This window comes from Benincasa hispida, chromosome 9 (genome assembly GCF_027475165.1).
Source record: "Benincasa hispida cultivar pf3 chromosome 9, pf3_genome.v1.1, whole genome shotgun sequence".
NCBI lineage: Eukaryota > Viridiplantae > Streptophyta > Magnoliopsida > Cucurbitales > Cucurbitaceae > Benincasa > Benincasa hispida.
Window position 1 is genome coordinate 2554471 of NC_143486.1, and position 11917 is coordinate 2566387.

The following is an 11917-nucleotide window of genomic DNA, read 5'->3' on the forward strand; positions in this document are numbered from 1 at the left end:
GAAATTTATTTTCTCAACCAATCAAACTTTCAATATCTATAATCCAAGTGAAAGCAACTAACTTGGAATAAAAAAGGAAGTCCAATGCCCCTCTTTCATGAAGGAAAAATATTACGTTAAAATATCATTTTTGTGAAGAAGCTAACACTAAATATTACGTCAAATAATAACTAGCAATAGAGACTAAATTTAGGATTTATTGAGAGTACGGACACTAAAATTGAACATTTAAAAATATAGGGTCTAACATTGGAAGAGTCTCAAAATACATGGACCAAAAAGATATTTTATCCCAAAAGTTGTGAAGAAGTTAAGTGTCACCATTAATCAAAATGTCCGTCTATATTTATAAAAGAAAAGTTTGACTACAAATTTAGTCCATAAATTTTTCAATTTTTGCTTATTTGATTTTTAAATTATTAAAGGTGTCTAATAAACCTCTAACCTTTTAATTATGTCTTGGATATAAATTTTAATTTATGTCAAGGAATGCTAAAGGTGCAAACTTTTTTTTCAAGAAATCCATCATAGAAGAGTAGGGTAGTCAATGTTAAAAAATTTAGTCGACTTCAATACGACTATATCATCAAGTTGTTTCCTTCTAACGATATGAGAATGAGACATAATACTCAAGAAAAAAAAAACTTTAAAATGAGTGATTTCTTGTTTTCTCTTGTGATTATTGTCAAAAAGGCTCTAATTTCTTCAACAAAAGAAATTTGGTTCCAAAAACTGATATAACCAACGCTTCACTCTTCAAAATCCCAATTTCCTGTCTTCAACTTAGCCTTTTTCTGCCTCAAAACATGTCCCCTACGGCTATAATTCTGAAGATAATAGAATATCATAAAGGCTTTCCCTTTTCACCCTTCAGTTTTTTTCCCAAATCACTTAAACTAAGTAGACCATATAAACTGGTAGCTACCAAAGCAATAAATATACGTACCCATACAGTTATATGGAAGACTGGTGAATGAGCTGTCTTCTAGTATTGATGAAAAGGCCATGAGACTTCATCCAACGATCCACGAGAAGCCATCCAAAGCTCCAACTGCAACATTGAATTCATCATTAAATAAGCATATATACAGTAGTTACATTGGAAATCCTTCTTTCCCTCTTTCATTTTCTTTTTCATTACCAGATGGATGTATTATATTGGTGTTTGATTTCCAACACATAATCTTCTTGGGGTTTGTTTTCTGAGTATAAATCTGTGACCCACACACAAACCAAGACCAACCAGGAGAAGCCACATACAGGTTTGGAAGAAGCAGCTTCCTTTCCTACTGAGACTGCCTTTTTCCTTTTCTGCAACTCAATGGCGTTGGTTGGGACACTCAAGTTCTTTCTCCTCCTTGTTCTTCTCAGCCTCTTACACATCCTTTCTTCTTGTCAAGGTTGGTTCTTCTGATACCTTCCATTATAATTCAGCTACTTCATTCAAAATTCTGTTTCTATTCATTTCTGATCAAAACAGAGTGACATCTATTACAAATAGGGCTCGATTTTCTAGGATTACAGAGGAACGAATCACTGGTTTTCATCATCTTCTTTGCCCTACAATATCCACACACAAAACAAACACACACAGTTTTGAGCTATTTCTCTTCACCAAAAATAACCTATTCTTCCCATTGTTATCAAGCAATAAGAAGGAAAAAAAAAAAAAAAAAACTTTGCAAGTGCAGGTAGGGAAAATTGGGTGAAATCGCGATACCCGTTCATCAAGCGCGCAAGCTCGTTCTATCGCGACAGCCATGAAAGAGAGAATGGTTACGATTACATAATCGTCGGCGGTGGCACTGCCGGTTGTCCATTGGCGGCAACATTGTCACAGAACTTCACCGTGCTGCTACTGGAAAGAGGCGGCGTTCCTTTCACTAATGCGAATGTCTCTTTCCTTCAAAATTTCCACATTGGCCTCGCCGACACTTCTCCGACATCGGCTTCTCAGGCCTTCGCTTCTACGGATGGAGTTATCAATGCGAGAGCTAGGGTTTTGGGTGGTGGTTCCGCCATTAATGCAGGCTTCTATACCAGAGCAAGCACAAGGTACTTCAATTTCCCACCATCTTTTAAATTTTTTTTCTTTTAAATATCCATTTTTACTCTAAAAAATTTAATTTCATCCAAGATGTTTTCAAAAGAAAAAAAAAAAACACTATAGTTTGTTTCTTTTAGAAGTTTGTGAGTTTTTAAATATTTATTGCATCATCAATCTTGTGTGTTAATTAAGCTTTTAATTTGTTACAAAATTTAACTCAAAGTTGAAAATAATAATTTTTGAGATTCTTACTTTGTTTTTTTTTTTTTTTTTTTTTTTAAATTCAATTTTAAAAGGTGAATTTAGTTAAACACAACATCAATCTTGTGAATTAGTTAGGTTCGGTTTAATTTTGTGTAAAGTTTGACTCACATTGAAATTAATAAAATTTGGAAGATTTTTACTTTACTCATTTATTGTTAAACTGACTAAGTGAATTAAGTGGAAATTTAAATATAATCACCGGCTAAAATTAAACTTTAATACAACTTACCTAGTTGTAAGTTTTGTTATCTTTTTAATTATTTTTTATTTCTTTGTTTTCCATTTTGATCATGATTTTCTAATTAAAGTTTTAAAAATAATAAAAATAAAAACTTTAATCACTACTTGTCATGTAAACTAGCTTCCAACACAAATCATATTTGCTTTGTTCATGGAAAAAAAATATTATCGATTGACACGTGGTAATTTATTTATTTTTTAAAAGTAATTAAAAATTATGCCTTCCTTTCCTATTTGCACTTTTTTTTAGAAGCTTTTGGTTTTTTTCCTTTTTTTTTTTTTTTAACAAATAATAACAATAATTTAGAGGCTGGTAAGAAAAAGTAAAATAAAAACACAATAATTTAAAGGTAGGTATAACGTGACCAATTTTGAGGCGGTCCATTTAAGAACCAAATTCACATACCCCACTCACCAACCCATTTTTAATAATTATTATCATTATTATCATCATCATCATTATTATTATATAGTTCAATAATTATAAAGTTGGTATCGAATGATATATAATGAGTTCTCAATATTAAAGTTGCTGCCCATTGTACTCTATTAAATATGATTAATTAAATTATTTTTAAAAATAGTTAAATTATAAAAAATACTCATGAACTTGGAAGCAAGGTCAAAAACAAAATAAGCCTCTAAGTTAAGAATAGTTTTATTATAATATGTACTTTAAAATTGCTTTAGTTAAAAAAAACCCATTTCATTTTTTTTTTCTATTAAAACGAGCCATGAAAATTTGAAAATAACATATTTCAACACATGAATATTACTGTTTTTCATATATTGAATTTCATAGTTCAAGTAACATCATGACTACCTTTTTACATGTCTATTTAAATTTATCAATAAAATACTAATTCAACCACGTATCAACTTTTTTCTTTTAATAAAAAATACAAAATTTCCACGAATAGTTTAATTGAAATTTTTTAATATGATTAAGATCATGGTTACCTCCTTATAAATGTCATCTAATTAATATTAATTTGAAAAGTGGATCTCATTCTATGACGTCGTAGTGGTTGTTTACCATTATTATGTAGTCGTCGAAATTATTGTGACCACTTAAAATGGTAATATAAAATATTAAATTATTTAATTGTTTAAGAAAATTTACATAGACAAATTATTTACGAAAATAATAAAAAAAATATTGATAGACTTACTTCTATTCGTTTCTATAACTGATAGATACGGATTGATTTCTATTAGTTTATATTAAAAAATTAAAAATTTTCAGCAGGATAGATTTTTATCGATTTCTATTAAAAAAAATTAATTTTTTTCTTATTAGAAAAAAAAATTAATTGTGTAAATAATTTTTCTTATTTTTGTATTTTTGAAAATCTTCCAATTATTTATCCTAATAATCAGTGGGATCTGAAGGTTTATAAACAAAGTGGGGTGGGATGAGAAGTTGGTGAACGAATCATACTCATGGGTGGAGAACCAAATAGTTCACCGGCCGAAGCTCGCCGATTGGCAGAAGGCTTTCACCGACAGCCTATTGGACGTCGGAATTTCGCCGTTCAACGGCTTCACTTACGATCATCTCTACGGCACCAAAGTCGGAGGGACCATTTTCGACCGCTTCGGCCGCCGTCACACCGCCGCCGAGCTCTTAGCTTCGGGGAATCCAGATAAGCTTACGGTTCTAGTTCACGCCACTGTTCAACGACTCATCTTTGACACCACTGAAGGTTCGTTGGCGTCTTTCTCTTACATTCAGCGTCTTCATGATTTTGTTTTTGCCTGTTCGTCCCTTAAAGCATGGAGTTCTGCGGATTTCTATTCGTTACTTTGCCTAATTGGTTGAGAAATTATGGTTAAATTGTAGAGATTTACACTGTATATTAGATATTAATGTGAATTATGAATGTTCGTCGATTTTTGGATAAATACAATAAAGTAGGAAAACCGACCAAAATGATCCCGCTACATAATCTACAATCATTATACTACTGCGTAAAAATGTTGAACTAATGGAGATATTGCAAACGTTTTGAAGTGTAATGACTAGATTGACACAATTTTGAAAGTTTTAACACCTATTAGGAAACTTTGTTTTAATCAAATAAATACAATTCTGAATGTTCAGGTAAGAAACCGAAGGCGATTGGAGTTGTTTTCAAGGATGACACTGGTAATCAGCACGAAGTTTTTCTATCAAGCAGTCGGCAGAGTGAAGTTATATTATCCAATGGAGCAATCGGGACTCCACAAATGCTGCTGCTCAGTGGAATTGGTCCGAGGGCTGACCTTGAAAAGTGGAACATCTCCATGGTGCTTGACAATGAGTTTGTAGGGAAAGACATGGCTGATAATCCCTTGAACTCAATTTTTGTCCCTAGCAACAGACCAGTTAAGCAGTCACTTATACAAGCAGTTGGAATCACAAAGCTTGGTGTTTATATTGAATCTAGCAGTGGATTTGGGCAGTCGGGGGAAAGTATTCACTGTCACCATGGTTTGATGTCGGCTGAGGTAAATTAAACGTCTCACTTTTACTTCTAAAATATAAATAATATTGAGAGAACTGAAGAACTGTCTTTAAATTTTAGTGTTGCCAATCTTTGATCTGAGTTTATGATGTTGCTTCTTCAAATGAAGACTTTTGGGTTGAATTTAGTTATCTTCGCACATGAGCAAAGTAGATTCAATATTCAAAGTATGTTGAAAGATGTAGATTCTATATGATACTTAATCATGTGGGTTTAACCAGATTGGGCAGCTATCCACCATTCCTCCAAAACAAAGAACACCTGAAGCCATTCAAGATTACATCAAAAGTAAACGAGACTTACCCCATGAGGCATTTAAAGGAGGTTTCGTTCTAGAAAAAATAGCAAATCCCATCTCGAGAGGACATTTGAGCTTGATCAACACTAATGTTGACGACAATCCTGCTGTGACCTTCAACTATTTTGGTCATCCATATGATCTTCACCGTTGCGTAGAAGGGGTTCGCATGCTTACAAAGATTGTGGAGTCTAAATACTTCACAAATTTCACACAATGTGATGAGGAAACATTAGACAAGCTGCTTAATATTAGTGTAAAGGCTAACATCAACCTCATACCCAAGCATACCAATGACACCAAGTCCTTGGAGCAGTTCTGCAAAGACACTGTGATCACAATCTGGCACTACCATGGAGGGTGTCTAGTGGACAAGGTAGTGAGCCATGACCTTAAAGTTCTCGGTGTAACTAGACTGCGGATTGTTGATGGGTCGACACTCAGCGAGTCTCCGGGCACCAATCCTCAAGCAACTGTTATGATGATGGGAAGGTATATTTATGAACATCTCGTTGTGAGCCATTAATCTCTTCAAAAGAAGTTAAGATGAAAAACAGCAACTAACTACAATTGAATTCCTTTTTTTGTGTATGCAGGTACATGGGCCTGAAAATTTTGATGGATAGATTGGGAAAGAAGGCTGGGAACATAGGAAGCAAAGCATAAAGACTACAAAAAATTACAAGCAGGGTTAGTTGTTAGTGGAAGAGTGACCTGGGTGCTTGATTCTTAAAGAACAGTGGGCATACAGATCTATGGCTTGGCCTGGCAATTACAAATTTTTTTAACATGAAGTATTCTTTTTATTTAGTCTCTTTCAGCTACTTGGCTACTATTTGTTTTGTATTATTTTGATTAGTTAATGAGTTATTCTTTTAAAGCACTCAAAGAAAATGAGAAGAGAAGAAGAAGAAAGAGACTGGTCTCAACTAGACTTGTTCTTTATGTTTGAACTAGATTATAGTGATTGTGCATCTACAGTGTACGTATCTTGTGATCTTGAAAGAGAACAGAGTGAATAACTTTTAAGTGGAATATCTAACTTGTTTGCTTTATTCAATTAATTATTGTCCATTTCTTTTAATTTTATTGGATTAGTGTTAATTTATCTTCTCTCAGGCCTTGTATGTGTCATTTTTATGTCAATGACATTGAAATTAGTACTCCAAGAACTGGTCTAAAAAGATGGCCACAATAATTAAAGGCCTCAGAAATGCAATTGCTTTGAACTTCAAGATGTTGCAATGCGAGATATGGATAAACATAAACTAATGAAATCCAGGCCAAAGCTTTGCAGAAAAGCCATGTTCACTAAAGCTGCCTCGTGACAAACTTCTTAGCTTCTGCCATAAGTGCTTTTTTTTCCCAGTTCTCAATGGTTCCGAGTTTGATGAATGCCATCTAGAAGAAACCAGTTCCTGTCCTTCAAATCTTGCAGATGCGCTGATCAAATCCGATGCCGATAATCCTACATTTGTCTCTTTTCCAGAAGGAAAGGTGTGCGAGGTCTCAGGAGCGTTTAGTATTTCACCGGAAATTCCTCCAAATTTACTGTCCATGTAACTTAGAAGTTCGTCTCTGCTGTAACTTCGTGAAACTGGATCATTAGTTTCTTCGAACTCATTGCAAACGAGTTTCAGGGCTTGAACAACCTCACCCATAAATGGTCTGTGAGATACTTCCGGTTGCACACACATAGAAGCAATTGCTGCTACTCTGGCCAAGCTATCAACGGAGATATCAGACTTAATAGCTGGGTCTGTTATTGCATCTAATCCTTCCTTGCTCGTGAGAAGCGGACGAGCCCAAGCAACGAGATTTTCTTGTCCCGGTGGAAGTGATAAGTCTACTGGCTTTCTTCCTGTAAGTAGCTCGAGAAGGACAACGCCATAGCTATAGACATCACTTTTTACAAGAAGGTGGCCAGTCATTGCATATTCTGGAGCTAGATAACTGGAAACCAGAAAATAATATATTTTATAAGATTAACATATGATGAAGTTGAGAAAAGTAAATGAATTTGAAGGTATTACATGACAGAGAAACTTTTTACCCAAAAGTTCCCATGACATGTGTTGAGATGTGCTTGTTTCCTTCCTCTAGTGCAGTTCTAGCTAATCCAAAATCTGAAACTTTAGGTGTGAAGTCATATTCCAACAAGATGTTGCTAGCTTTGAAGTCTCGATGAATGACTCGAGGATTAGAGTCTTCATGCAGATAGGCTAGGCCTCGAGCAGCACCGAGGGCAATCTTCATGCGAGCATCCCAGTCAAGTGGACTGGTTAACTTGTCAATGCCTGGTATCATACAAAACAAGTTGAATACGAATAACAAACCATCTAGGTGCCGTAGTTTTAAGCCAATTTTAATGAAACAAGAAATGACAATGTACACCAGATTTTGCAGGAAGTTGCTTACCATGTAAGTGCGATTCAACACTTCCATTTGGAACTAATTCATATACCAGGCAGCGAATCTGATCTTCTGTACAGATACCAATCAACTTAACTAGATTTCTATGGTGTAGACGACTCAGCATCTCGACTTCTGCCAAGAATTCCCGAATACCATGTTGATTATGTCTTTTAAGAACCTTCACAGCCACTTCCCTTCCATCGTCTAAACTGCCACTGTATACAATTCCAAAGCCACCTTCTCCTAATATTCTTGCAGTATCGAAGTTGTCAGTGGCTTTCTCCATATCTTTCAAGGTGAAGTTCTTTGCAGCTCCAATATACGTCATAGGATCGGTGTCAAGAGGCATGGATGAAGAACCAGGTTCACTTCCAATTATTAACAATCCAGCAGTGCCTGTAGAAATTGCTCATGCCACAAAAATAAGACCAAGTTCTAGACCGAGTTCAGGACTAAAACAAGTGCAGACACTCTGAGGGGAACGTTAATCAGAAGAATTAATGAATTTGATTGAATTAGATTTACCTGGTGGTTTTCTAGTTGAGGCTATCAAGTTTTCTGGAATTTGTGCTGGTTGATGTGTAGACGCTCTGCATCTCAAAAGGCAAAGCCAAGCAAGCCCAACACACATGACAAGGGCAGTGAACGATGATATAGTAATCACCGCGATCATGTTTCTCCCAAGCCCTTCTTTTTTTCGTCTTGGCACGTCAACTCCCAACGGTTTGATTGCATTTCCAGCATTAGTATTACTAGTGTTCAAACCATCATTAATGGATGAAGTACCTGAAGGCGCTAACGGAGGAGATGGCGGAAGACCTGCATGAGAAGAGCTTATCAGGAAAAAAAAGAAAACATTGTTGAATTTTAGGAAGCCCTCTTGAAACTGCTCAGATAAAAATGGAAGGTACTCCAAGGACATAAAAAGTATGCCCCTTGGATTGTTCCAACTGCACTAGATTCACTTGTCCACATCCAGTGTGTTGAAATTTTTTAATATTCATAACCAAAAGATGAAGGATCAAGAGATAACCTGGATATTTGACATTTAGTACTTGATATCGACCAAACAAAGAAGCGTTGATGGATATCTTTCTCCGCCAAAATTTCTGGTATATAAAAAAGGCTGTGTTATGATTGAATTTCGATCCTCTTGGAACCAAGTTGATGAGCACAGTTGTTTTCTCTAACTGCTGACTAGCAGCATCAGCTCCCATAATTCGAACTTGGCTTTGGTTCAGACTGATACTGTCAGCAATTTCCTCTGCAAGTTCTGAAACCAAAGGGAAAAATGTGTATACTGCAACATCAAGAGTGATTTTGACTTGAATTGGCCACACACAGCCACATGGCGTCCCGGGAGGCGTATATGTCAATGGCTCTGTACATGCTATTGTACAATCTACAAATGTGGAATGCAAAAACACAAGGTTACTATAATGTGGTTAATTTTCAGATAATTTGAAATGTAAAACTACGAGGTAAGTTTGTGCCTACCTCCATTAGGAGGTGGAGGTGGTAGCATCATAACTTGTGATGGCGGCATACTTTTCTTCTTCTTGTAAGAACCCATAGGAGAAGTTGTAGGTGCAGGAATGGGCACTGTCAGAAAGAAGACATGTCCATACCATAAAGTTAACAGCATCCTTATGCAATGTGAATTATGGAAATAGTGTTCAAAAGTTAAAACAAAAGTTCATGTTCTGTTTGTCATACTATAATAATGGTTGGGTTGAATCGTTGGTGATGGAGCAGGCCCGGGCAACCTCCCTCCCGCTACAGATGGTAACGGTGACTGAATTGGAGAGACAGCAGCAGGACCTGAAAGTTCAGTAGTGAATACTTACTTCTATAGATCTTAATGGATAAGATTCAAGAGATGAACTGGTATATCTCGGGACTCTCAACCTTTCTGGCTGCTAGTCGGGGGCAATGCACGAAAAGTAGGACGTGGAACATTGTTTCTGAACTTCCTTCTTGAATGGCGAAATTTATGAAAAGAGATCAATGGTGAGAATGTATGTTCATGCCCCCATTTCTTAGCAGATCCAGTAGGTGGAAGTGCAATGCTAGTAGCTCTACTTGAATCATCTGATTGAATGGCTACAGCAGAAGAAAAGCAAACGTTGCTGTTTATATGATCTCTATCAAGATTTTCTATTTGATAGCTCAGAAACTTGGGAGAAAGAACATAGAAACTAAAATGTACTCCCAATTACCTTTATAATGAGAGTGGATCTGAGGAGATGAACTTTTAAATGGTTTGCTAGGGGCTGCATTATCCAAATTGCCATGGTGTTTCCTGCCAAAGCCATGAGATGTTGGAGTGACAGCATGGTCTGTGGCATTATAAGGACACAAAACCACTCAACACAATTAACTTTCATTTAGCTTGAGATTTATGTTTTCCAATACTTTTTTCGGTGCTCGATTTCGCTGTATATCATTCATAAAACCATATTAATTTCATATAGAAGACATAAATCAGAAGTTGCTAGTTTTACTTAAATTCTTAACAAGTTTTGAAGATCCAATTGGTGAGGAAGGTTCGAATAAGTTCACCTGGGAGTACAGAACGCGATCTGCTCAGCCTGCCTGGGAGAATAACTGCAGAATGAGAGCAGTAAAATCAGAAAATGGAACAAAATCTATGCAAGCAACATAGTAAATTATGCATATTTTGGTGATTTTCCAGCTTGCAACTTTTGTGGCTACTTTGATAGAAGAGAGAACCATGATATGAAATGCGATTAGCATCTCAATTCTTCTTCTAGTTTCTGAACCATCCAACTTGGTGGATATAGAAGGAGAAAAAAACACTCTATGCATGAAGCTAATGATACTGTTTTTTTCCTAGAAAAGTGATAAATTAACAGAATCCCAACTCTTTTCGGATCACACCCAGATCCAAATTCAACTCCAAAGCAATATTTGTGAAACTTATATGATCAGATCAAACACAATTCAAATATCACAGAACCAAACCAAACCAAACCCGTTACCTGCAGCTTCACAGAAAGAGAAAGAGCTAACAGCAAAACAAATTTGAAACAGCAGAAACAGTAATCGAAACCCCATCAGAGTCCCAATTTCAAAGGAAATTTCTGCAGTTTTCATCAGATCTCTCCTCTTTTTCCCTTCACTCAGTGCCTTCCCGAAATGAGAGAAATCAGAGAGAAGCAGACAATTTAGCGATTGGGGACATGGGCACTAGTAACAGCTCAACACAACAGTTTTTGAAGACAAATGAAGAAGACCCACAAATTGTACTGCAAAAGCGATGGGAATACAACCAAAAATCAAATGAAGATTAAGCTCTAGAACTCTCAGAGCTTTAAGAACACTAATCCGGTACTCCCCTTTTGTCATCAGTGATTAAAGGGGCTTCTCGATCTGATTAATTAAGAAACACAACAAGACAATTAATCGATCTAAGCTTGAGAGAGAGAGAATGAATGAAAGGAAAAAAGAGAAAGAGGGTCTTCGTTAAAAAGTAATGGAAAGCAATTTTAAAACGGTTTTGATATTGAAAATGCTTGACTTCTATTCAGCCAAATTTCCAAACGATTATCTGCGAGGACACTCGATATTAGATTAAAGTTGAAAAAAGAAGCTGACCCAGTTGGAATTTTTGACTAATCAAGAATTTGGTGACGAAATTTTAAGTGGGTTTTGAAAATTAATGGGTTATGTTCTAATTGTTGAATAGGGAAGACGAATCAGCGTTGAATTTTGTGTTTCTTGCTTTCTTTCTGGGCCTAATCAGACTGAACCCATTTAGATTAATTAGAAAAATGCATCATCTTTAGTGACAATTAAGCTTAGGCCACACTCTACAAATACTATTTATGAATCAACTACCCTTTGCCCACTTCATTGCTTTTCTTCTTTTCCATAAAATAATATATATATATATATGGAGAGAGAGAGAGAGCTACTTGGTGAACGAAAATGATTGCAATAAAGTTAGTAGGAAGAGAATGAAAAAAGAGAAGAAACTCTTTATTATTCATTCTTTCTTGGCTATACTTTGTTAAAGTGTGAGTTAAAACACAAGATTTAAAGTTGGCTCTTAGATAATTTCTTTAGATTCAATCTCCTATCTTTATATGAAAGAGAGATTAGTGAAAATAGTTTAATAGGAAA

At 35.6% G+C, this 11917-nt stretch overlaps 2 protein-coding genes and 1 long non-coding RNA gene across 3 annotated transcripts; 1 reads left to right on the top strand and 2 right to left on the bottom strand.

Moving 5' to 3' along the window:
- Positions 1-642: 642 nt before the first annotated feature.
- LOC150033575 (uncharacterized) lies at positions 643-1858 on the bottom strand. The gene is made up of 3 exons (XR_016532249.1): positions 1721-1858; positions 1142-1560; positions 643-1051 (listed from the first exon to the last, which is right to left on the bottom strand). It is a non-coding gene; the product is annotated as an uncharacterized LOC150033575 (long non-coding RNA).
- Positions 1268-6416, top strand: LOC120087157 (protein HOTHEAD-like). The gene is made up of 6 exons (XM_039044058.2): positions 1268-1400; positions 1692-2055; positions 3944-4257; positions 4656-5041; positions 5280-5848; positions 5953-6416. Exons 1-6 carry the CDS (start codon positions 1322-1324, stop codon positions 6020-6022), a joined length of 1782 nt encoding a protein of 593 aa, XP_038899986.2. The 5' UTR covers positions 1268-1321; the 3' UTR covers positions 6023-6416.
- Positions 6417-6529: 113 nt separating this feature from the next.
- LOC120087156 (receptor-like serine/threonine-protein kinase ALE2) lies at positions 6530-11535 on the bottom strand. The gene is made up of 11 exons (XM_039044057.2): positions 10774-11535; positions 10334-10378; positions 9991-10110; positions 9680-9874; positions 9488-9592; positions 9269-9373; positions 8805-9173; positions 8297-8590; positions 7775-8167; positions 7410-7653; positions 6530-7309 (listed from the first exon to the last, which is right to left on the bottom strand). Exons 1-11 carry the CDS (start codon positions 10886-10888, stop codon positions 6625-6627), a joined length of 2670 nt encoding a protein of 889 aa, XP_038899985.1. The 5' UTR covers positions 10889-11535; the 3' UTR covers positions 6530-6624.
- Positions 11536-11917: the final 382 nt, after the last annotated feature.